This window comes from Coturnix japonica, chromosome 1 (assembly GCF_001577835.2).
Source record: "Coturnix japonica isolate 7356 chromosome 1, Coturnix japonica 2.1, whole genome shotgun sequence".
Lineage (NCBI taxonomy): Eukaryota > Metazoa > Chordata > Aves > Galliformes > Phasianidae > Coturnix > Coturnix japonica.
Genome location: NC_029516.1, coordinates 41,720,477 through 41,744,538, shown reverse-complemented (window position 1 = coordinate 41,744,538; position 24,062 = coordinate 41,720,477). Strand labels below are relative to the sequence as shown.

Below are 24,062 nucleotides of genomic sequence, written 5' to 3'. Positions count from 1 at the left end.
AGTTGAACTTAAATCAGTATAAACTGTCCTAAAATAATCCTGACAAAAATAGTTTCGGTGTTAGTGGCTTACACACCACAATATATACTAGGTGTACATGTCATAATACTATAATATACATGTTCTGATTGTTATGCTTAACTGTTCTGACCATATCTCATGTTCCAGCTCATCAGAAACTTCTCATTTGAGCATTTGAGTTTGTCTACTGTGTGACTTAAAGTGATGGCTACAGAAAACTGAGGGTGGCTGTGTATCTCTGTTCAGAGAAAATTCCTCCTCAAAGATTAGTCTATAGGTGTATTGTTTACATTACTTTTTACCAAAAACACCAGTTTTGGACTTCTTTTGGACCAGTTACGGGCTTTTTAACAGTAGCTGCGTAAATACAGTGAAGGAGCATACGTATTTTTTTCCAATGTTCATATTAGTATTTTTTTTCTTTTAAAAATTTCCAGCTTAGGTTATGCATTCATTCCTGAGTTGGATCTAAACTCTTTCTTGCTGTTCACTGAACTTAAAATAGCTTTTAAAAAAAGAGAAGATGAACAGAAAAGTCACTGCTCACAGGATAGCCTTCAACTGTACCTTATGGCCTTCTCATAGGAATAAGAATTCCTATAGCTCCCAAGAAATCAGTTCTGTCATTAACATTTAGGCTTAAGGACCATGTGAAGCTCTTAAGTGTATTTCTCATATTTTAAGGATTTTTTTAAAAACTGTTGCAGGTTAGTAATTTATAATATTTGTAATTGTAATTATAATTACTGCAGAACAAGATACGAAGACACGTCGTGACAACTGAATTATGTAAAATATCAAATTTTCCTGACAAATTGTCTGAGTCACATATTTCTCTCATTTTGTTAATTTTATTTTGTTGTGAAGGTATTTGAAACTGAAAAAAAACTCATAGGCAGGGAACAAGATAATTAGAAATAATAGCACGCTTCGGTATTTTTACTTGAATAGTTTCATCTGCATGAATTTTAAATTGGCCATCTAGTTTAAGGGGCTGAATGCATGTGCTAAAGTCATTTAATGGCTGTCTAGTCATCTTCATAGCTGAGAGAATTGCCTTAATTTAATGTGCAAGGAAACAGAGTTTAAAAAATGTAGATGTACAGCAAAAAGTGTAGCAGTTCAATGGTGGCTTTTTTCCTAGCATAGAATACATTATAATGAAGAAGTTTTGCCCACATAGCCAAAAGTGATTTACTTTCAAATGTGTCTGATTTAATGAATAGAACAATGCAATACAATTTTTTCGAGCATGTTGAAAATGTAGCTAGACTATGGAAGAAAGAAGTTTGTATTTCTTGCTCTGTGTAAGAGTTGTGTCCCTGTGCTGGCTTCCTCCTGGAAATCACGTTGTGTCTTTTGCTCTTCCTGACAAGTAATGGAATTGTTATCAGTTTACCTGCAGGGGATGAGTAAAGATGAATACTCGACTGCTTTGAATATTACCGTATTTCTGAATAAAACAAGATTTCTGTTAGGATTTGGATGACTTTTGATAAGTTATTCTTAGATTTTCTTTGTCAGTTTCCATGGCCCAACTTCTGGCTTCGTCATACTTCTGTCATACTCCTTCTGTCTTTGAGGATTGGATAAGTGAACAGAGAACTAAGACTTCCAGGGTGAATTTGTGTCTCTGAAGAATGAGACCAATTTCAGTTGTCTCGGTAGATAATATTCTGTTGCTAAAATGATTTTCAGTAGTAACCCTGCAGTGACATAACGCTTCCTGTATGTGGAAACTGGAGATTTTTTAAAGCTTGAGAGGTCATCTCTCATTGTCTTTAATGATTAATATCTGACATATGCATGTGAGCATTCTCTAATTGGATGCTGAAAATCACTAGCATATTTTGTGATAGAACAAAAGTGATAATAAATATTCAACCCTTCTCAGATGCTTTTTAAAATAAGATTTCACAGTGGCAAATTAGCCCAGATTTTGTTTTATTACACTTAGGCATCCTTCTTAAGAATCACTTATCATGGACTCACAGAATGGCCTGGGATGGAAAGGACCTTAAAGATCATCCAATTCCAACCCCCTGTTAATGGGTAGTGCTGCCACCCATCAGCTCACGCTGCCCAGGGCCCCATCCAACCTGGCCTTGAGTGCCTCCAGGAATGGGGCACACACAGCTTCTCTGAGCAACATGTCTCAGTGCCTCAGCATCCTGTGAGTAAAGAATTTCTGCCTAACACCTAATCTGACTCTCGTTTAGATTAAAGCCGTTCTGCCATGTCCTGTCACAATCAGACCGTGTTGGAAGTCTGTCCCCTTCCTGCTTATAAGCTCCTCTCAAGTACCTCTGAATTAACAACCTCTTGAAGCTAGACATTTTACAGATACACGGCTAATGTCAGCAGTTAAGTATAAAGTCGTAATCTTCACAGTGTGTGGAGGAGAGAATGATATCTTGATTGAATGCATCAATTTAATACACATATAATGTCAACAGACTCCACAGGAATGGAATCACAGAATCGTAGGGGTCGGAAGGGACCTCCAGAGATCATGGAGTCCAACCCCCCTGCCAAAGCAGGCTCCCTACACCATGTCACACAGGTAGGCGTCCAGTTGGGTCTTGAATATCTCCAGAGAAGGAGACTCCACAACCCCCCTGGGCAGCCTGTTCCAGTGCTCCGTCACCCTCACTGTAAAGAAGTTGTGCACATCCGTGCGGAACTTCCTATGCTCCAGTTTCTGGCTGTTTCCCCTTGTCCCATCTCCACACACTGCTGTAAAGAGTCTGGCCTCGCCACTTTGCCCCCCACACCTCAGATATTTATAGACCTGGATCAGGTCCCCTCTTGGTCTTCTTTTCTCAAGGCTAAACAGACCCAGTCTGCTAAGACAAAGCCTTTGTTTCAGGTTAGTCCTGTGAAATAGGAGCATTATTAAACATTTCTTTCTTTTAAAATTGTGAAAACTGCAATATTCAGGTTTGGAAAGTAAAAATTTCTTATTTTACTATGTATCTATGTAAGTATATGCAAATTTCAGAAACCTTCCATTCCCAAATGAAATTTGAAGCAAGCCTTTGGGTCTCTGAGATGTGTTATGTTGGCATAACGGTGCACCTGGGTTTGGGTGGAGTTCTGATGTCTTTGCTGGACAAATAATTAGCTCAGTGGTGGGAGATTAAAATAATAATAATAAAGCGTAAAGCATTTACTAAATCAAATAATGGTGTAAAAGACTTCTTTACGTAGATTAAAAAGTAAGGATATTAACTTGTAATTGACCTTCTTGAAAACACTGCGTTTCTGTGATGCCTGCAGTAAAATTGTTTTGTCGTTGTTTGTGCTCCAGAGCTCTGTACAGCCAGTCCTACACCAGCTGCCTGTACCTTGGATCACAGCTCCACCTCTAGTAATAGCAGATTTGTTCTTAATGCTCACTGTGGGTTCACCCATCAGTGCCAACATGATCTGGATCAAGCATCAGCAAATAACAGCACTTCTGTTGACTTGATCAGAACACACCATCCTGTTGCTTTTCATCTTTGGTGTGGCTATGGTAGGATAGATGATTCTTTGTTCTGTGTGGGTTTGGAACAGAATTACATTTAGAAGGCGTTTGGAAGAGATTTGTACAGAGAAGGCAGAGAGCTCTAGTGCTCCGTATCATGTGAATGTATGGGGCTTTGATCTAGTAATGAAACAGCCTAACAACCATTACAGGCTTAAGATTTAGATCAAGTCTCCATCATATTTTTCTGCTTTTGTGGGTGGGAGAACTTGTTGCCTGTAGCTTACTCTAGTCCTTCTCTCTTTTGTTTCTAATTACTTTGTGAATCAACTCTACTTTCTTCTCCCCTCTTGACTGTCAGTAGTTTGTATGTTTCTTCCATTCATTGCCAATTGCAGTTCAGTACTGAAGCGTTGTTCTCCATTGGCTTTGGTTGCTTTATAAACATCAATTTATTTTTATCCATAAAAATTTGATTGTTGCAACTTCTTTTTGAAAACCTGTGTATTCTGGAGTGACTTCCCTAATAAAGGCAAGCTTTTCTGTGCATCTTCTAACTTTGTTCTTTTTCCTGTTGTAGAGGTGGTGCTGGTCAGATGAAATGAAAATAACTGATATGTTTTTTCCCTTTAGGGCTACATGATGGTAGAACTGCATTCTCTTTAGTGGCTCATAGGCTTTAATTGAATACCAAGAAGCAGAATGGGCAATTGAAGTAGCTTCTACTTAAATTATAATGTGGGCAGTGAAGAACAAATTAGAGCAGTTAAACAGTAATCTTTGAAATGGGGTTAGTGTTGTGTTTTGGTCTTTGTAACCTGTGTGGTTTTTGTATGCTCACTTGGGTGCTTGCCACTTCCATAGATTTCTGTATCAGATTTCTCTGAGTTATCAGTGTTCTTTTATCTTTGTTTGATTTCAGTAACAGTCCACCAAGATAGTAGGTATTTGGGTTCGTTATTTGTCTGGAAATTGAAATGGATTAAATCATTGTTTAACAACATCTATTTTGGCAAATTCAGCCTTGATTCTCGGAAACCACCCTTATTTTCAGTAATAGAGCATGCTTTATATATTTTTTTTTGTGTGTGTAAAGCAAAGGCAAATGCACTTCTGCAGTGTCAGAGGGCACTTTGTATGTACCATGTTTGCTGCCATCAACAGTTTCCTGTTAAAGCTCTTTTTTTTTATAACATTAGCGAATTAAGAAGGGAAGTCTTTTATAATCAGCTAAAAATTGCTGTCTGCCTTCTTCCTTCATGTTCAGTAACTGCATTTTTGACACTGTTTGCAATAGCGGAGATAGCTGGGTTGTAAAGAACACAGTTCTGTTAATTTATGAAATAATTCTGTAAACATTTGTCTTTTTATTATTATATCATGACATCTTTATAGTTCTGTGGTCAATTTTATTGCCCACTTTTAGGTTCTCATAATTTAGCCAATATCCTGAGCTCTTCATCAGCTTTTTATTGGAGCCTCTACTCTCAGATAAGAATCCATTCATAAAGGTGGGCAGTGTAGTTATTGGGACAGTCACAAGAATTAACAGAGCTAATTGTAGGAGTATCTGTAAGTACCTCCTTAGAAGTCCTGAAATTGTCTCCTTACTATTTTGATGGCAGCAGAGAAAATTAAGTTAAAGTGATTCTGCTGAAGCTCCAAAATGAGTTCTTGATTGTAGTAAAAGAAGAAAATCCCTTTGGTGGGATCAGTTATCATGCAAAATGTATGTCTGATCAAATAAAGGGAACAGGAGCCTGTCACCCCACAGTCCTTCTCTCATGAGGAGCCCTACAGTCTCTGGCACCATACCTTTATGGCGAAAGAGTTGCTGATGCAGTGAAGGTCATCTAAAAGAGACAGGAAGCTCCCAGATTATGTCAGGTTGACATAAATACCATTTTTGTGATACTGTGGTAAAAAAAAAAAAAACAACCTTTATAAAAGTGTTCTGTGAGATTGCTTGAGTCTTCTCTTATGGGTAGAGCTGGATCAGAAACAGACACTGGAAGAACAGTGTCATAACTGGATTATTTTGTACTTTTATGAATCGCTGTTGAGGCACAGATGACGATTCCTTTTGAAGACTTTCTCTTGGGTTCCCTTTTATTAAACAGAAATGTAGACAGCTTTTCAGGAAAATGAAACTGCAGAAGTACAAGCACTAAAAATGAAAATTGTGACACTCCTTAGAAACTTCTGGGAGTATTTAATTGCAGACTTATCGATCCTAGTCATTAAAACAAAGTGAACTGCAGTGGAGGGGATTCTTCTGGTTGCTCTTCAACAGCAGCATACTTGGCTGGTAGAACAGATTTTATATTATGTGCATCTCCTGGCACGGAGACTGCGGATAGAAAACAGCAGTATGAGTGCCAGGTTGCTTCAAGAGTGTTTTTGGAGAAGGGGCAAAGGAGTGAGAGGAGCTTGGACTGCTCTTCTGATGTAGCAAAAGAGATCCTGCATGTCTTCAAGCAACCCTGCTGGACTGTTCTGAGGCCTGTGTCATTTGGTGACATAATAATGGTTAGGACTCCTTTATTTTCTGCCCTGGATTTTTACAGCAGAACAGGTTTGGTATTTCTGTGAGAGATAAAGTTGCATTCAATGTGGATCTATATTAGACTCTGACATTAAAAACTTCTGAAGTAATATTCTCTAGGGAATGCTGAGTATCTCTCTGTATAGGCAGCAGTTCAGATTTACCTTTTCACTAAGGATTTTCTCTTTGTGAGACAAATCTTGCGGCTTGACAGCATTACCCAGGTCACTGACAGCAGGCAGCAATCTCAGCCTCTGCAAGGCGATTGAGATGGAGAACGTTAATCATTTTGCTGGGGGAGGTGCTCACCTTCTGCTAAGCTGTGGCAGGATGAGGCTCCCTCACAGCCAGGTTCTCACAGCAGAGTGATTGTGTTAGTGAATCAGGACAAATTATTTTGAAGACAAATATAAAATTGCACTTCCTCCTTCTGCCAGGCAAACAAAAGAGAGCAAATGGGTCTGCTCAGCACAGTGATGTGTTTGTTACAGTGCTTGGGGGATCCTTTTACTGCCTTCTTTTCGTAATAAAATACCTGGTTATGTTTACGCAGGCTTAAAGGATCCCAGAGAGATTCCAGTCACCAATGTGTGTGCCTGCTTTTGTTGACTTTACCGGTTTCAGTTCTATTTAAAACATTTTCTGGAGAGTAATTGTCACTCCGTTTTTGTTTGCTAATTACTCATGTCTAGTTTAGTAGTATTTGTTAATGTTAATAGTTGCTACTCTCCCAGTTGCCCCGTATCCTAATACCACCTTATTGACCTGTCATTTACTTACAGATTAGCCTGTTTCCATGTGACAGGTTGTTGCCATGTCTCCACTTCCCTGAGCCTTGCTGACCTCAGTTTGATCCGTGGCAGTTGCCTTACTTTGTATGCTTAAATGAAGAGGTACTATTCTTTATATGCTCCTGGAAAGTACCCTGGGAAGTACCTGTTATGAGATGTGATAGGATGGCTTAATGAGGGAGTGGGATGTCACTCGCTGCAGGAGAAGCACAGACACTGAAAGGGAAAACCTGCATGTGGTTATTACATGGTAGGAGCAGTCTGAACTACTGGAGAGTGAAGGTGCGTGTGCTGAGTACTTGTTTTTCATTTCCTGCACATTTGTTCTTGACAGATGACATCCTTCTTTAAACAGTATTTTCTATTGTCCTTTATTTTATTCACAAACTCCATTTATGTCCTCTCACCTTCTCTTTAACTAGACTAAATTAGCTAAAGGTAAAACTCCCTGAGTTTTTCAGGCTGTTTTTCTAGTACTCAACAGTAATACCACATTACTCCTGGTGCAGACAGTATGACATTGCATTCAGTGCACATCAGTGATCTGTGCTGTACCTCCAAGAAGGCATTAACATGGCTTAAGCACATTCTTGCTCTTTCTCCTCTGCTTTGCACTACATATTACCATTACCTTGCTGTTGCCAACATAACTATTTGTGAATCCACACTACAAACATATGTCAAAACTCTTCTTTCTTTCCCAGGTTGTCAGCCAGATCATCATTTGCATTAGGCACAGTGTCTTATGTGTTCTGTATCTTTGGCACTGGGTGCTGAAATGAGAGCGAGCACTCTGAGTCCCTGTGTGCATATCCAGTTGACCCTTAAATGGCAGCGTGAACATATCAGGCAGATGTAGCAGCATTTGTCTGAATGTTGTAACAGAACAAATTGGTCCCATGCTGGGACATCTTGACTGCTATGTAAAAATTAATACAGCAGAAAAAATTGTAATTGACTTGTTGTTCAAATCTTTGCTGTTAGTGAGGAATTTCAGGAGCTGTATCAATTACAAGACTGGAGAAGGGAAGAAAAGACAGTAACCAAGCTGGACGTGGCTCTGGGCAGCCTGGTCCACTGGTTGGCGACCCTGTACATAGCAGTGGGGTTGAAACTAGATGATCATCATGGTCCTTTTCAACCCATAAAAAAGAAATAATAAACTTATTTAGGTAAAATACAGTAATTCAAATGTATTTTGGGGCCATAGTAGAGAGAGTGCATTGCTAGAATGAGTTTATTTACTCCCTCTTTGGAATTGCCTTCACAGTATCTCTGTGGAGATGTTACACATACTCAGCTTGACTGTGACAAATGTTTTCAGTCATTGTTTCTGTCAAGAGTGACTTAGTTTGTTTTAGCCGTCACTGTGTTGTTTCACAAGCAGTAATTTCACCACAGTCTGCTGTTGTCAGAAGTCTCTAGAAAAACACAGAACACTTCTTCTGTGTTAAATAAGACTCCATACAGGCAGTTCTGTTACACGAGTGTTTTCTTAGTATCTTGCTTTGTGTCTCATTGTAATGCATCAGTGCATCAGATGAATGTGGCCTGCTATTCTTAGTAGGGAAAATATCATGGATATTGACAGTACTGTAGAATATGCTGCCTATGTTGTCTCTTTTTCTCTAACTGAAAATCCATTGTGTGTTTTTATGCCGTATTTTCTTTTAAAAGAAGAAAAACAAAACAACAAAACAAATCACAGATTACATTGAAACAGCTTTGTTTCTTTTTTTTTCCTTAGTTGCCTTCTGCATGTATATAGAATTGAGAGGAATGCATCCAAAATTGTTTTAAAATCATCCTGACTTTACGATATTACTCATGCAGAAATGAATACATACAATAATTATGAGATAATTTGGTTTTACTTCCTTTGTTATAGGTTTGAATGTAAAGTTTTTCTGGATGTGTTTTTGTTTGTGTGTTCACGTTGTACAGATACTGAGAACGTGTAGCCGAACATTCAGCGTTGGGAGGAAAATTGGTACAGTGGTAGTGCCAGTGACCAAATAAAGTAATTATTTTCCTGATTGTATTGTCTACAGTTTTAATCATCATTCTAAGTCTTGGGCTGTAAATATGCGTTTTTGTGTGATGGCACTACAAAAGCCAAATGTTGAGGCCTGGTCATGAAAGGTCAGATGCTGCAAGGACAGGTGGTGATAGATTGAAAACTGTGAAGGTGAAGCAAAGTTCCTTCTGTGTGAGACTCTTCAGTTTTGTACCTGAATCCTGGCAATAAAGGAAACTCTTTGGTATTTGAAAGCATGCCTTCTACAGATAACATTGTTTGGGCCCTCATAAGAGTGCAGTTCTTTTGCAAGCTTAGAAACAGCATTCTTGGGCCTAGTAGAGGATTTCTGCTCAGTTTTCTTGCTGGGGCTGACTCATTGCAAGGCTGAAGAAGGTGGCCCTGGAAGAGATGAGTGCACCATTGTAGATCAGTTACTAAATCAATCTCTGTATTGGGGGATAGCAAGCTTTCTGTGCCCGGTTTTTAAAGATGCTTTTCTTCTGAAGCCGTGTTAAGGCAATTTATGCATATTAATCAAAATCCAGTAAAATTGCGGGCGTCTTGTTTCCAACGCTCCTTACATCTTTTGATGTGGAAAGTTCCATTGGTAGTATGTTACATTCATGTAGTATTCTGGTTTTTGCCATTTTGTCTGAGAGGAAAAAGTATTTTCAGTTTATGGGCCCGACAGCAAAAGCAGGAGGCTTTGCCAGCCAGCTCGTTTATTTTGTTGGCTTAAATGTCAGCTAGTTTAACCAGAGTCATACTGTGTTTTTTCACTTGGCTGGTGAGAGAACACAACCTTTGATAATTAACATGCAGCTATTCATTAGTGCAGTCTATCTAATCTAGGGAGATATAAAATACAATGTCTATATTGATTTTTTTGCTATTTGATGTCGCTTGTATCTCTGGGGGGGAGAATGTGTGTGTACATTTGAAAGTATGTAAACTTGCTGTGATAGACTAAGGAAAGCTGAGTCCAGGGGAAAGGTAAGTATATGATATGAAGGAGGACTGCCAGAGTTAACCCTTTTGGAAAACCTGGGTGGTTTGTTTCATTATTTTCTGTACTAATGGTATCGTTAAATACATGTATAGCGATCACTCTCAAGGTTTTATTTTTTGATTTAAAGATTATGATTGGTGTCAAAATTTGTTTTTGTTTCCATTCTTCATTACTTTTTAAAGGTGAAGTGATTATGAGGACAAGGCAGAAAAGGAAATGCATCCCGAATATAAATTCAATTAGGACAGGCTAATTTCCATGCATTTCCTCTGTATGCAAAAGTGTTTCTAGTTGATGTACATCAGGAGCTGAATGTAGCTACGCTCTTACTCACCTCAAAGAGGAGACTCTTTGCCTATAATACAAGCCTCTGATAAGAGGCACAGCTTTGTGAATACATTTCTGCTTGCAGTTTTCAGTAATTAATTTGCTGTGATCTGTAGATATATAGAAGGGCCTCACCTCAAAAGATTAATTTCATGTTGATTATTGTTTTGTTAATAAGGAAATGGCGGTGAAAGTCCTCTTGCCCTTTTCAATGCTTGGAGTTCAACTGGGCTGTTATATTTGACTTTGTAATTATTGTTTTTTTTATTAGTAACGAGGGTCTTGTTTCTCAGCTGTCACTTGGATCTGTGCTGTGTCATTTATTTGACCAAATGCAGCATAAAAGACAATCTCTGAAGCAATTTTGTTCCTAACAAGAGAGTCTGATTGGCCAGTCATGTTGTTCTAAAGGCATGGAAAAATGTCATTTGTTTTTGTTTGTTTTTTTTTCCGTGGATGTAAACAAATGTGAGTTGAAACAAAACCAACAGATGCAGTGAGTAAGATGCCGTATTTATAATGTATTCTTTTAAAGTAGATCTGTGATTGTGAGGAAGTATTATATGTGAATTTTACGATTTGGAACTGTTGGTTTATCGTCCTACATCAAGTAACCATATATTTTTCATTAGTGTCATTTAGTTTGTTTTGTATTTGATGCGCAAGATGCTTGTATCATCAGTAGCTTTTCTCTACCTTCTTTTTTCTTTTTAATTCATATAAATTGAGAAGAATTTAATAGATATGAACACTATAGAGTGCTCTTTTTTAGATTAAGAGGACAATATCCTTGACAGACGTTTCCTTGTCTCAGTTTTTAATTAACATCGTTTACATTAGTCCAGGTTTTGCAAACTTCTTTATGACACAAGCAGGGGTTATCACCTTCAGAAATACTCATGAATGATAAGCATCATGATAAGCATCTGAAGTTATTGGTGCAGTCAAACGAATGACACACAGCTTATCATGCACTTGAAAATAAGACCTGTAACTGGTGTAATTAAGACACAAGTAGAAGGTTAAATGATGAGTTGCTCAGATTTGAAAGATAGACCGTATGACATTGCATTTTGAGAGTCACTGAGAACTGACACGCTGAGAATCGCATCAGAGGGGTTTTTGTGCTTCTTGCTATTGGTTTTTTTTTCTAGGACTATTTTTATTTCTCAGGCTGTAACACTGTGCTTGATTTTCCATCTTAGACCCTAAAAAGTGTAAGTCCCAAAAGCTCATCCTGACCTCCGGGGCGGACAGCCAGCTCTGTGGCTATGCTGATATCTTCTTGCCTGGATGTTCCCCACCTGTGGCTCCTGAGCACCTCAGTCCCATCCCGGTGTTGTTATCGGGCTGTTTTTATATGAAGTATCTGGGCTTGTCTTTTCCTCCCACTTCAGCTGCTTTCCTTGGATAATGAGTTTTTCTTTCCACCTTCGAATGTTTGGGAAACACCTCTCCCTCTTGTAAAGCAGCTTGTAAAAATAGTCAAGTAGTAACTTCATTTTGTGCCAAAGTAGGAAAGTAAATGTTAAAATGCTTAATCTCTCTGTCGACGCACTGTAATGCAATTTAACATCTGGAAACTGGAGAGTCAGCATTTAGTTTGATCCAAAACTTACTCAAGTGGAAGGACAGGTTCCCATTGGCTTCAGAGGGCTTTGAATCAGCCAGATCTTGGTCAGCCACCAGAATCTGTGGCCCTCCTGAAATAAATGGCTAACATGTAAGCCGTTAAATAACTTTAGCACTTCTGAAAACTTTGTCTGAATTTGATTAAGCTTACAGGATTATGCACTCAGTGTACATTAATTGCAAATACAGACCTTCTTCATTCCTTTTCTTCAGCACATCAGGGGCTGGGAGCTTAAGGGAAGTATTGTGGGTTTGTTTGGTTTTTTTTTTGAGGATTTTAACTATCAGCATTATAAGGCCTCTGATTTTTTAGTGAGTAGATGAGTGCAGAATCTAGTCGTGTTATTACTTTGAAATGAGGATGCTTTGATGTGTGCCTGCAGTGTATCCAACGTGTTGCCTTGGATCTGCTTTAGCCAAAGAGAAGGTGCCATAGTACAGGCATTACAAGAGGGATTGGTTTGATACAGAAAAAGGGAGACAGAAGCCATGTGTTTAAATCTGATTTCACCTAAGTGATCACCTAAGTGATCTTAAAAATGTGATGTTCGTTTTTAAAACTGCACTGTGGGGATTGTTTTTAAATGATGTGCAGAGAGTGAAGTGGGAGCTCGAGGCTGTTGAAGCATCAGTCAGCAATAATGAGTATTGAAAACATTTGTTATTTTTTGTATTGTAAAGAGCAAAATATGTGTGAAAGGTAAAATATAGTAGTTTCTGAGGATTTAGTTGTGCTGCTTCCGAAGACAAAAATATCAGCTGTTCTGGGTTAGACTGGAGGTCATTCATAAGAAGTAGCAGCCCCTTTAATGTGTTGTTTTTTCCTTCATTTCCTGTCAGTTTAAGGACAGAACAAATATGTCTCTGCCAGTTTTTCTGGCTTGTAACAGATAGTAGCATGTCAGACTGCTTGTCCTCATTCTGTCTGCGGAAGACTAGAATTTGCATTAGTTGCATTCAAGTGTATGCACCTATATGTCTTGACATTTGAAATAGTCGGTTTGGCTTCAGCTTTGAAATTCAGAGTAAATAAATCTACAGACCAGAGTAGCAAAGTCCTCAGTTCCATTCTAAATTTTCCAAATAAATTGACTGTGCATATTCATCTCACACTAAGAACTCAGGAGAAAATAATGAGTCTTGCTTCATCTAATCATAGCTGCTACATGTGTATTACTAATCAAGTAACTCCATTTTAGATTTGAATCAGGCTTCATATTAAAAAGAGAAATTAAGTATGCACCTGTTATCAACTATTGAAAGCGATTGTCAGACTGTTTCCTTATAATTTTGATTCAAGTGAATTAAATTGATCCTTTCTCTGATTTTTCTGACGTTTTAGACATTTTAGAGAACCAGTTCTTCCTTTTGATTGTGTAGTTTGTATTTTTGAGGTTCTGTTCTCTGAGGTAGAGAGAGGTAGAAAGATTTAACGGGTTCTGCAGCTTTGGCCAGAAGTGATAATGCAGAAGTTGGAGAGTGAGGATGTTCCCAAATGCTGGATACAGTCACTCCATATACATTGCCTTCCATTTCTAGATACGTGTATAATGCATATCTCTACATGACTGAAGTAGCAGGAATGTCAGTACTTAAAGCAGGAAGATTTGGTTTCATATAAGCAAGCATCTTTTCCATTAAAATTAAAAGAATAAAAAATCTGAATTGTTTCAGAAGAAGAAAGCATTTACGCACTTGTTGATTTGCCCTCCTTGTTCTTCCTCACTTCTAAATTACTGTAAAATCAAGTCCTCAGCTTACTCAGAATCTTGCTAATAATGTTGCTTCAACACCCCATGAAAACCTCACAGAACAGAAAGAATTTTGAAACTGTAATTAAGAAAATATTTACTTTTATGCTCTCTTGAAGTGTAAAATCTCTGTCAGATTTTCTGATCTATGTCTGTTGATTTGTATGTAATATTCTTTAGCGGTAGAACTTTTTGATTAAAAAAATATGTAGGCTTAAATATTTGCAAGATTAAAAGCCAGGAACAGCCTGTTTCCATATAAAGGCATCTGTTTTTGCAGTTACTGCCCAAGTGGAAAATTGGAAAGAAATTGTTGTGCTTTCCATTAGCTTTAGGGCATTACATAGCTAAAAATTCCATGTATCCTTTTTGAGAGTAGTACATGTAGGAAGATGCAGGTTTCAAAAACACCAAAGGATAATTGAATAAAACCAAAATAAAAGGATGTGTCCTTATTTTTTTTATTTTTATTTTTTAATTTTTTCTTTAGTTTTTAAGAAGAATTGTAGGCCATCTTCTAGGAAAAGTTAAACATAACAGTCTCAGATAACTTCTTCAAAGCAAAGTGCTGAACAGGAAAAGTAAATATTCCCCTTGGAACATTCTGTGTTGGGTTCCTTAACAGTCAGATTATCATTCTGTCGAGTGAGAAGAGATGAAATTATTCATGCAAAGTTGTGTTTTTATTGCATGGGCAGAAATGCATTAAAAGAAAAGTACTCTTGTTTTGTTTTGTTTTGTTTTTTCTGACCTAACTGCATCTCCAGAAGTTCTATTTTTATTTCCTACACATCTCCTACCCATGGCCTGACTATTTCTGCCTACTCCTATAGTAGCTTTGATTGCCTCAGGTATTAACCCTGTGTTGTGGTCTACCTTTCTCCCCTTATACACCATTCCTTCTTTGTTGCTTTTTGTGCCATTAGACTCAAATCCCATAGGTCGTTTTTTTATCTACTGTTACGTACTGCAATGAGCAGTGTGCTGTTATGATTTAGGCTGTATCTGCATTATCCTACCATCAACTGCCACATCCAACCTCTGCTACCAATTTCTTCTCCTTTTTGTAATCTAACATCTAAATAAAGGGTAATCAATGCAGTTGAAATGTGTATACTTAGAGGGGTTGTGGCAGTGTAATAAATGAAGTCATATTCTCAATTTGTTATTAAATGTAGATATTTACAGTACTGCTTTTTTGTATTTCTCTACTTGGAGGTGGCTATCAAGGAAAATCTGGTTTTCTGTTTTTTTTCTACATGAATTATGGATTTAGGAGTGTGAAAAGGACAAAATGTATGAGCAGCTCAGCAAAGAATGTTGTACTTGTGTGTTACAGAGCCTGTGTGAGTCTTGGAGGCTCTGAGCAGATGAACGAGATTCTGAGAAGTAACATCTAGGGTGAACCGTCCATATGGGGCAATGAAAGACAGCAGTGTGCTTAACTGCAGTGCGCCATGTGTTTGCCCTTACGTGACAAAGTTCGCTTACCGGCTTAGACTTATAACAGCCTGTTTATCTGCCTTTACTTTTGATATTATTGCTTCTTTGTTTGCTTACCACTTCCCACAGACAAAGCGCCTCCTGCTTTGTTCCGAGTTTATTCCTGTTGTCTGGCTGAAGAGAGGCATCCATTCTAGGTGTTGTTATTGGGCCTTGGCTGTCAACTTTGGAATTTGGGAATTGCTTTTGTGTTTTAAGAGTCTAATGGTGTCTTCCTCCTCATTTGGTGTAAAGGGCAACATAGAGAGGTCAGTAACGTGTCGTCCTTAAGCAGATGGGCTGAAAGAGACAGAAGGTTCCAACATCACTGTCTCCAGCAGCTTTGGAAAGAGACTGCAGCAGGGGTGCAATAAAGTAGGCAACAAGAGCGTCAGCAAGTTTTCAAATAGCTGCTATTTTTATTATTTTAAAATTAAAAAGTATTCGAATTAACTGTTGTGGTTTTTGTTAAGCAATGATTCTTACTTTCTCTAGTATAAATCGAAATCACAGAAGTGTATGTCTCAAGGCATTGAGTCATTGCCAAATGATGTCTCAACATTCTTCTTCAGCCTGGTGGAGAAACCCTGGTCTAAGGATGTGAATGTTTTGTGGATAAATTGCATAGTGACTATAATTTCTGTGATTTTTTCTTCATTTTTATATAAGTTAATTAGTTTCCTGATTAAATAATTTTGTTCTTGCTTTTTTTTATTCTTTCTTTACAGGCTTCCTTAAGCCAGACATAATATTGTTAGAATGAAAAAGTTTAAGAGGAGACTTTCCTTAACCTTGCGTGGAAGTCAGACCATTGATGAATCGCTGTCTGAGCTAGCAGAACAAATGACAATTGAAGAGAACAGCAGCAAAGATAATGGTAAGCAGGTCTTTCACTGAAATGTAAGAATTTTGATCAGATCTTGCATGAGGGAATGATGTTGGGTTTTATTTCAGGTTTCATGATTGCATGCACATCCTTATCAAGCTGTTCTTTTAATTTACCTTACATTTTATTAGTCTGGTTCTTGTAACAGTCTGATACCTTGTCACATACTGGTTTAATATCAAATTGTTATACGTATTTATTAAGAATTACCTAAATTGCTTTTTTAATGTGTTGTGCAGCAAGGATTGTAGATGGTCTATCAGTAAACAAGCCCATTATTGTATGAATTTCGTGGGTCTTGCATCAACTTAATGTGACTTCAAATTGTTTATTTCCCAAAATCATTATTCTATAATGTGTTGATAATAATTGCTTAGGTAGTATAAGTGTAACTGTTTAACTTATCTTTGGTGACATAGCACGCTAGTCTGAGAACTGTTACTCAGAATAAGTACTACCTTAGTAGTTATTTAGAAGTACCAAGGATAACTAGCTTGTCTATGTATTCTTATGCAAGTCTTTGTCTGATCCCATAAGCATACTGGCTGCTGTCAAGTCTGCAGTAGTGATAGTACTGCTTCTGAACCCGCGTCGCAATAATAATAACTAGAGGATATTTTATTTGCTTTGTTCTGTTTTCTTGGCTGTGGCATTGAAGTCACGTTGCATTTTCTGTGCTGGTTAGTATTATTTATTGCTCTGCTGACATCTAAGGTTTTCTCAAGTATCAAGAGATCTGATTATTATTTTTTCACCTCACACCAGTAAATGATTCTTAATGTTGCTATTGAATATTCAGAATTGGCAGGGCTGGGAAGTTTGAACAGATGTAGAGACAGTGGAATTTGCCCTGGAGACTTGTAAGCTCCATCCAAGATCTGTTGCATACCAAGCTGAATTTACCTCTGACAAAACAAAACAATTCATATTTTTCATTTTTACCTTTAATCTCTGCTTTGTTCTTTGCTGTTGTCTTCATCATGGGCCATACCTGAGAGTTCTGGAAACTATGTCTATTATAACTTTTTGTGTTTATTCAACAGATTTACTCCAAAACAGTAATTGTAGTATCTTCTCAATAATGTGAATAAAGCACTTTCTGTAACATTCTGAGGAGTAGTGCCTCATGGTTTGTATTAGCCTTTGTTACTGAAGCATATTTTCTTCAGACCTGTATATACTTCTGATATGTTGATTCCATTATGCAAATAAGTGTTAATGAATATAACTTTCATGCTGGGAAATAAGCATCAAAAATTGTCACCGTCATCAGTGAGTGTATTGAACTGGGTTGCTGAAGTGACTCGCTTGAAAACTGGATCCAGAAAGTTTAATCTGTATGACGTTCTGGATGCTAGCTCAAGGGAGAGAGGACACAGTAACTCGTTCATGAAGGTGTGAGCTTATGCCATCCTAGACCATGTATTGGCAGTTTTTAATATTTGAGAATCAGCCAGCAACTTAGATGTCTTCTGCATGTTGATCACTGAACCTTGACAAATTTAACTTGTCTGTAGGTATTTCAGCTGTTTCTAATTGCAAATGAATGGTTTCGCTTTCAGTGCTTGTTTTACTTTGCTTTCCACATTATTTCATTGGTTCAGAGGAAGCTTATATGCTAATATTGTGTGGTACAATGCTTAGAACTGCAAGATGCTGTTAATGCCATAGTAGAATACCTTTGGACACGTTTATTAAGCATTGTCAACCCTTTTCAAAGAGGAAGAATAGTAAATACAATTGTACTGTCACTATGTATAATCTTTAACTCATAACTTTTAATCATTTTAAAAAGTTGTACCACCATTTTCTTGACTTTTCTGATAGTTTTAGAATGCTTACGTTAGTATCAGTTCAAACTCTGATATTGCAGAGATGGACAGGTACTATTCAGGGCATTTTTATTTTCCTTTGAAAACTAGAAAGTTGGTTAAATGCTTGCTACACAATTTATGAGATCTTGGTTTTCAGGCAGATCATAGGAGTCAAGATTTGTAAAGTGCTATCATATATACATATATATGTGTGTGTGTGTATATACATATGATATATATACAACATAATGGGAGAGATTTACCTCAATCTCTTTATGTATGTACATGTATACTATAAATATACACATATATAGAGAGAGAGAGATAGTGTAAGAAACCTGTATTAATTGTAAATATCAAATTGAGACACATGAGAATGTAGTGTCTTAAAGAACACCTTATGAGTTGGTAGATACATTAAGATCATGAAAATTGCATCTTTTGCTGCAGTAGTGATCATTTCAGAAGTTAGGAGTAACTTTCTACCCCAGAACAGAAATCAAACAGCTCTTTAACCCTATGAACAGAGAAACTCAAATGTGACCAGTTTTGCAAGCTGTGTGTCTCTTCTTAACAGAACTTTAAAAGCTCTGTCTAGTAAATCAAAGGCAAACCAATATTTTGATCTCCAGAGAATCAAAGTCAAGGATACAGTCAGTCTTCAGAAGGTTTCATCATGTGTCTCTTATCTTCAGCTATATTTCTTATGCCAAAAGACAAGGTACTGTCTAAATAACCTGAAGGCTTTACAGATTTTTTTCTTCCACCATTGTCCAGTTTTTAGTTCTTATATTTTTCTTCATAGAGAATACCCTGTCTTGTCTCTTGTCATCCCCTTCTGATAGCCATACTCACTGGAACATATATATGTTGTACAAGGTGGCTTTTTTCCTTCCTGAAAAAAGTGTCTGGTTTACTGCGCCTCAGGGGCTGCTGAGGCTACAGCCATAAAAATTCACTTAACAGCTGATCTGCAATCCACACTCATCCATGTGCTTTTTCATAATATTGTTTTATAAAATCTTTATTGGGAAGTTCCAGTTCAGCTTTGTGATTCTGGATGCAGATGACATGGACGTCATACCAGGGGCCTTTCATCATGGTTCCCTTTTGCAGTAGACTGTTCTATTCAGCCCACCATCAAACCTTTCCTCTCCTAGAACAATTGCCTCTGATTCCAAATAGCTGCAGCACTCTATAAACCTACCTTGTCATTAACTCTTACTTCTGAGTGGGTTGTTTGAAGTCTGGTTTAAAGGAACATTACTACTATGCAGAACAAATTGTTCCATTTGTAGTTCACCAATGTAAAATTAGATACGTAACTTTTGATTTCTTTGCAATGCATTGATACCACAGAATGAGCTGACCTTTTGTATGCAGTTCCATTTCACATGCAGCCTCCTTCATCGTGCTATGTCAGTACAGTCTCAGCATGCAGCACTTACCCTTCAGCAGCAAAGTGGGATTAACAGAGATCAACCTGGATTGTTCAGTGCAATAGCAGTATCGTAGCACAGAGTTATTGCACTGAACACGGAATAATCAACACTGTTCTTTCTGGAACACCATCAAATTACGCTGTGACCAGAAACCTACATATGATTAAATCTGCCTTACAAATTACATTCATCATAATTGGCTTTTGGGTGAGAAAGCATCACATAATCAGATGTGTAAGCCATAAAAGTAGATTGACCAATGAAATGCCTAATATGAATCTGAAGCCTTGTGTACTGTGGGCTGAAGCAGAATCCTTTTCATGGTCTCTAATGCTTCAACATGTAAAACTAACTAGTTGGATTTGCTGTGTACTTTTTAATTCTGCCTTGATTCTAGCGCAATAACAATTTGCTGCCTATTTCTTTTAATCCTAGGTACATTAATATATATGTATTCAGATTAATATTAAAAATACTAAGTGGTAATTTGTAGCACTTGACAACTAAATTTGTTCCTGAAATTTTTCCTTGCCAATGTCATACTAATGAAGTTTGGCCAGGAGAAACATCCAAATCATACATATTTAGAGCTCAATTAAGTGTAAGATTTATGCGAATGCTTTAAATATATATGAATATGCTCCCTAATGAAAGCGAAAAATGGGGCTGTATTGTCTAATATTATAAGATGCTTTAGTATAAGCTCCAAGCATGCTTTTAAGATTAATTATAAGATATACTCATAAATACATCCATAACTCATGTTAATATATATTAAGTGACAATTCAGTTGGAATGCCATTATATAATGCCATCTTGTTCTCTCTATATATGTATACATACATGCTAAAACAAAACAAGTGAGGGTCCGATATAATTGACTTCCTGAATATCATAGAGTAACATTTATCTCCATTTAATCTGCTTTAGCTCAGTGATATGATCGTAGGATACGGTTTCACAAACACTTCCGTAATTTTTTTGTAATTTTACAGGTGTGAGTAATAATGGAAGGATCAGCTACAGTAAAGTGCGTAAGTGTTTTTTAGGTTTAAGGCCTTAATGACACGTTCTGTTCTGATGAAAAGAATCCATGTTTGTAAAAACTGACACATTGCAGTGCTGTTGTAGAGCATCCAAATCTTTGTGTAGTTGTCGTCATTTCATATCATCTTCAGTACAGCTGAGAAGTTCCCATCTGCTGTGTGTGATTCCTTGTATGTAAGGAAAACAGTGGGTTGCAATGCATTTTCAAGGCAACGTGCTTGAATTGAAAATATGAGCACAAAAATACTTCCAGTAATAAATCAGTACATTTTTTAATTGTTTTTGGAGGAACGAATCAATATTAACATGTCAAGTGTGGGGGGTGGGGAGGCGTTGGGAAACACCAAAGTGATGGAGCTCATTCTAGAGATACAGGTTACTGCAAATAACTGGGAGTTGTCACAGCTAAATACTGAACCGCATATTCTTCCTTTCACTATTCTGACAATGGTTTTATTATGTTTATATGTACCCTTCTGTGCTGTGGCATACATCAATTTTTGTTGTTACTGATCAGTATGGTTTTCACATCTCACATATGCTGCACAGCATAGTGTTCTTTCTTCCCTTCTGTTTTCATTTGCTTCATCCCACAAAACCTGGAGGCTCTGTTCATGCGTAGAAGTGCTTGTAAGTAGAAATCAGCATGAACATCCAGCACCTGAAAGCTTGCTTCAGAGACTTGAGGGGTTTTTGTCCACTCATCTTTTCCTTCAGGACTGGAGAACAGGTTTGGCAGGAGAATACGGTGTGTGGATGCAGAAGTGGACTCTGTATATATAACACGCTTCTGCTAGCATAGTCTCACTGATGAATATGTAGAAATTTCTCCTTAAATGGCATTTAGATGGATTTGCAGAGTATGGAAAAATAAAATGGACGTGTGGTAGTTGTTTTTTTTCCCTAAAAGTAGGACAAGTAGGCAACTAGATCCTCTCTTTCCTGATTTGGTTGGCAGTGTGGCCTCACAGGTATTTGTGTTGGGAGCTACAGGGGGTAGCTGTGTGTGGGAAGGCAAGAAGGGAGGCAAGGGATGCTTTTATCTTGACTGAGTGCTGACACACTGATATAAATTGTACCTGCAAACAGCATGTGAGAGATTTCATGTTGTGTGATGCCTTCTGGAACTGCGTGTTCTAAAGGGAAGACTAATACTTGTGGTAGGTAATGCATACACAGTAGGAAGGTGCAGGGCTACCATGCTTGTGTTCAAATATGTGTTCTGGTAGCCATGGGTATTTTCTTGATAAGTGCTTTTTAAACAAAAATAAATATATAAATCTGAAAAGGCAGATTTTCAGCTTTGAGTACCTACCTTTTCATTTGATTGTGATCTCCTTCATCTTGGTAACTAGACTGAAGGTAAATACTCACTGTACATAAATACACCTTTGAAATACTTTTTCTTGTGTATTTTAGGTGTCCTGATCTTACTTATGCCTTGTATATTGCCTGTTGTTTTGGTGATTTTAAAAAGTCAGTGGTAAAACTTATAATTTTCATGCCAAACTGTGAAAATAAAAACAAACAGGATCCTTGCGTGCCATTTTATTATACATTAAAGTACTTTATCTTCATTTCCAGGGGAAATTCAAAGGCTAGCCTTCTGTCAGCATTTTTCTTCAAATGTTTTATTTTTTTGCCATTTATCTTCCAAGTGGCAAAACTTGCTTTAAGCTTCACTGCTATACACAAAAGGATTAACTTTGAGCAATGGGAGGAATCCGTCCAGAGTTATGCTTGGTTTGTAATGTTGTTACAGTCACATTTGAAGCTTTCATTTCATTATTTAAAGAATAAATACAGTTTTGATTGTTTTTGAGTGGTAGTTCTATTTTTAGAGCTCATTAATATTTTCCTAGTTATCACACAAAGGAATCTGCAGAATTAATCCCATAAAATAATGCATAAGTTTACGTTAATTCATACGCTGCTCCGTGAGAGTGCAGATAACAGGAAGTGTACAACTACTTCAGGGTATCTAAATATTCTATGACAGCCATCACCTGCAATCAACTGATTTTACTAAGTGATTCTGACAACCTTCCAGCAATTTAATTAAGTATCGTATCATGCAGAATACCAGCTCTACAATGTCAGAAATTCACATACTTACATTCAAGGACTTAATTTCTTCAGAAAAGCAGTTTATTCAAAATATTTTCTATTGCAAGTCCTGAAAAGTAGGTCACTATTACCAACAAATACATAAAAATTGAGCGGTTATTAATACAGAATACTTTCAGATTAGTTAAATGAACATGTAGTAGATAATGCTGAGACATAATTAAACTATATAGCAGTAGCACTTAGGACGTTGAAGCATTTGCTAATATTTTTTAAAGGCTTGGATAGATCATACTTCATGAAAGCAGAGCTGCCTAGAGATTGAAAATATGATTTCCCTTTTGTAGAGTTCTGGTGCTTCCCTGCTCTTTATTAAAATGGGAAGAAAAATAAAAAATAACAACAAAGAAAACAAACTTGAAATTTTCTGGAACAAGGGTAAGGTCAAGGTGGGTGGAAGAGGAACTGCGTATTGTCCTACAAAAACTAGTAGCTGATTCTCAGGGCATTTAGTGAGCCCTTGCTTGTAGTTGAGCCAATCCTGAGTCAGGCTCTGCAGCTTAAAGTGACGAGTGAGATTCTTCCTTCTCCCTTGTGTTAGGGCCAGCACTGCAATGGCCTAGTTCAGAAGCCTTCTTTTTGCCAGAGCAGGATCTAGGGATATCTTTTTGGTAGCATCAGTGAATTGTGTCATGTTTGCTGTGACGTAAGTTTATCTTTACTTAAAATGTGGAGCACACCTGGATTCATTCCTCATTATATATCAGATTCAGAGGTCATTGAATCTGGGTTTCCGGCATCTAACTTATTTTTATTAGCAGAAACTCCAATTGTTTACTTTATTTGTATGAAATTTAAATATATGTTTATTTATTAGAATGTTTTTTTTTTTAATCTCCAGAATGGAGAGTGGTTACTGAATAATGCATTTTCCTGTAGACTTTTCAGCTCTATCAGTGATGCCTGATTTAAAGGGAAGATGTCATCATGTATGACAGGTGATTTTGATTCTTTAATAAAGCCATCTGAAGAAAATATTCCAAAACTTAGACAGTGGCATATGAAAGCCAGCCCAGTCTTTCAGTCACACAATAGACGTACTCATGGGACATGAAAAAAATAAAAGAGACAGCTGAATATCTTCTATTAGATATTCATAAAATGTATTTTAAAACGCATTTACATTCCTAATGAAAACACTTTCTTTCTTTAATCCACCAACTGAGTGACATGTGACAGTAGCTGAGGTCTTGCATAGAAATGCCAAGCAATTTGCAGTCTCTCTGGAACTCAGATTAACTAAATCCAGTTAAATAAATCCAGCGCAGGGAAGAAGTGGTATGGCCCTTTGTTAAGATGGATGGATAAGAAGAAGAAACACTGAGGTTTTATTGAAAAAATACTGAATTTGGGAATAATTTCAGGATAGAATTTGTGGTTACTTTAAATTACAGTTAAAGGGAAAAGACAAGACATCTTTATAGCCTCATAAAATAGTTGGTTTAATTAATTCCTTGGATGGTGTTCTTGGTTATATAGTCTATTGTTCTACTCTACACTGGCAGTGCTCATAATTATGAGCATAAATTTTTTATTGCTTTGTAATTGAAAATTTTGAGCAACTCGAGTTCTTTTCTGTTCTCAGATGTTTGTTAGCACTTACATAATTTCAAATGTAGCAAGACAGGTGGTACCTTTCTGGGTTCTAGTATGTTCTTAAAACTTATGCCTGTGCTCTACGACAAGTCAGTGTGGTTTA

The 24,062-nt window shown here is 37.2% G+C and overlaps 1 protein-coding gene across 3 annotated transcripts in view; it reads left to right on the top strand.

Moving 5' to 3' along the window:
- CDK17 (cyclin dependent kinase 17) overlaps nucleotides 1-24,062 on the top strand; it is an 82,324-nt gene that overhangs the window by 18,180 nt on the left and 40,082 nt on the right. For 2 of the 3 annotated variants that reach the window (XM_015858651.2, XM_015858669.2), the window contains exons 2-3: nucleotides 15,776-15,924; nucleotides 20,185-20,223. In XM_015858651.2, the coding sequence (XP_015714137.1) occupies nucleotides 15,807-15,924; nucleotides 20,185-20,223 (157 nt within the window). In that variant the 5' untranslated portion in view covers nucleotides 15,776-15,806. The remainder of the gene's footprint in view (nucleotides 1-15,775; nucleotides 15,925-20,184; nucleotides 20,224-24,062) is intronic. The other variant, XM_015858675.2, reaches the window with a different exon arrangement.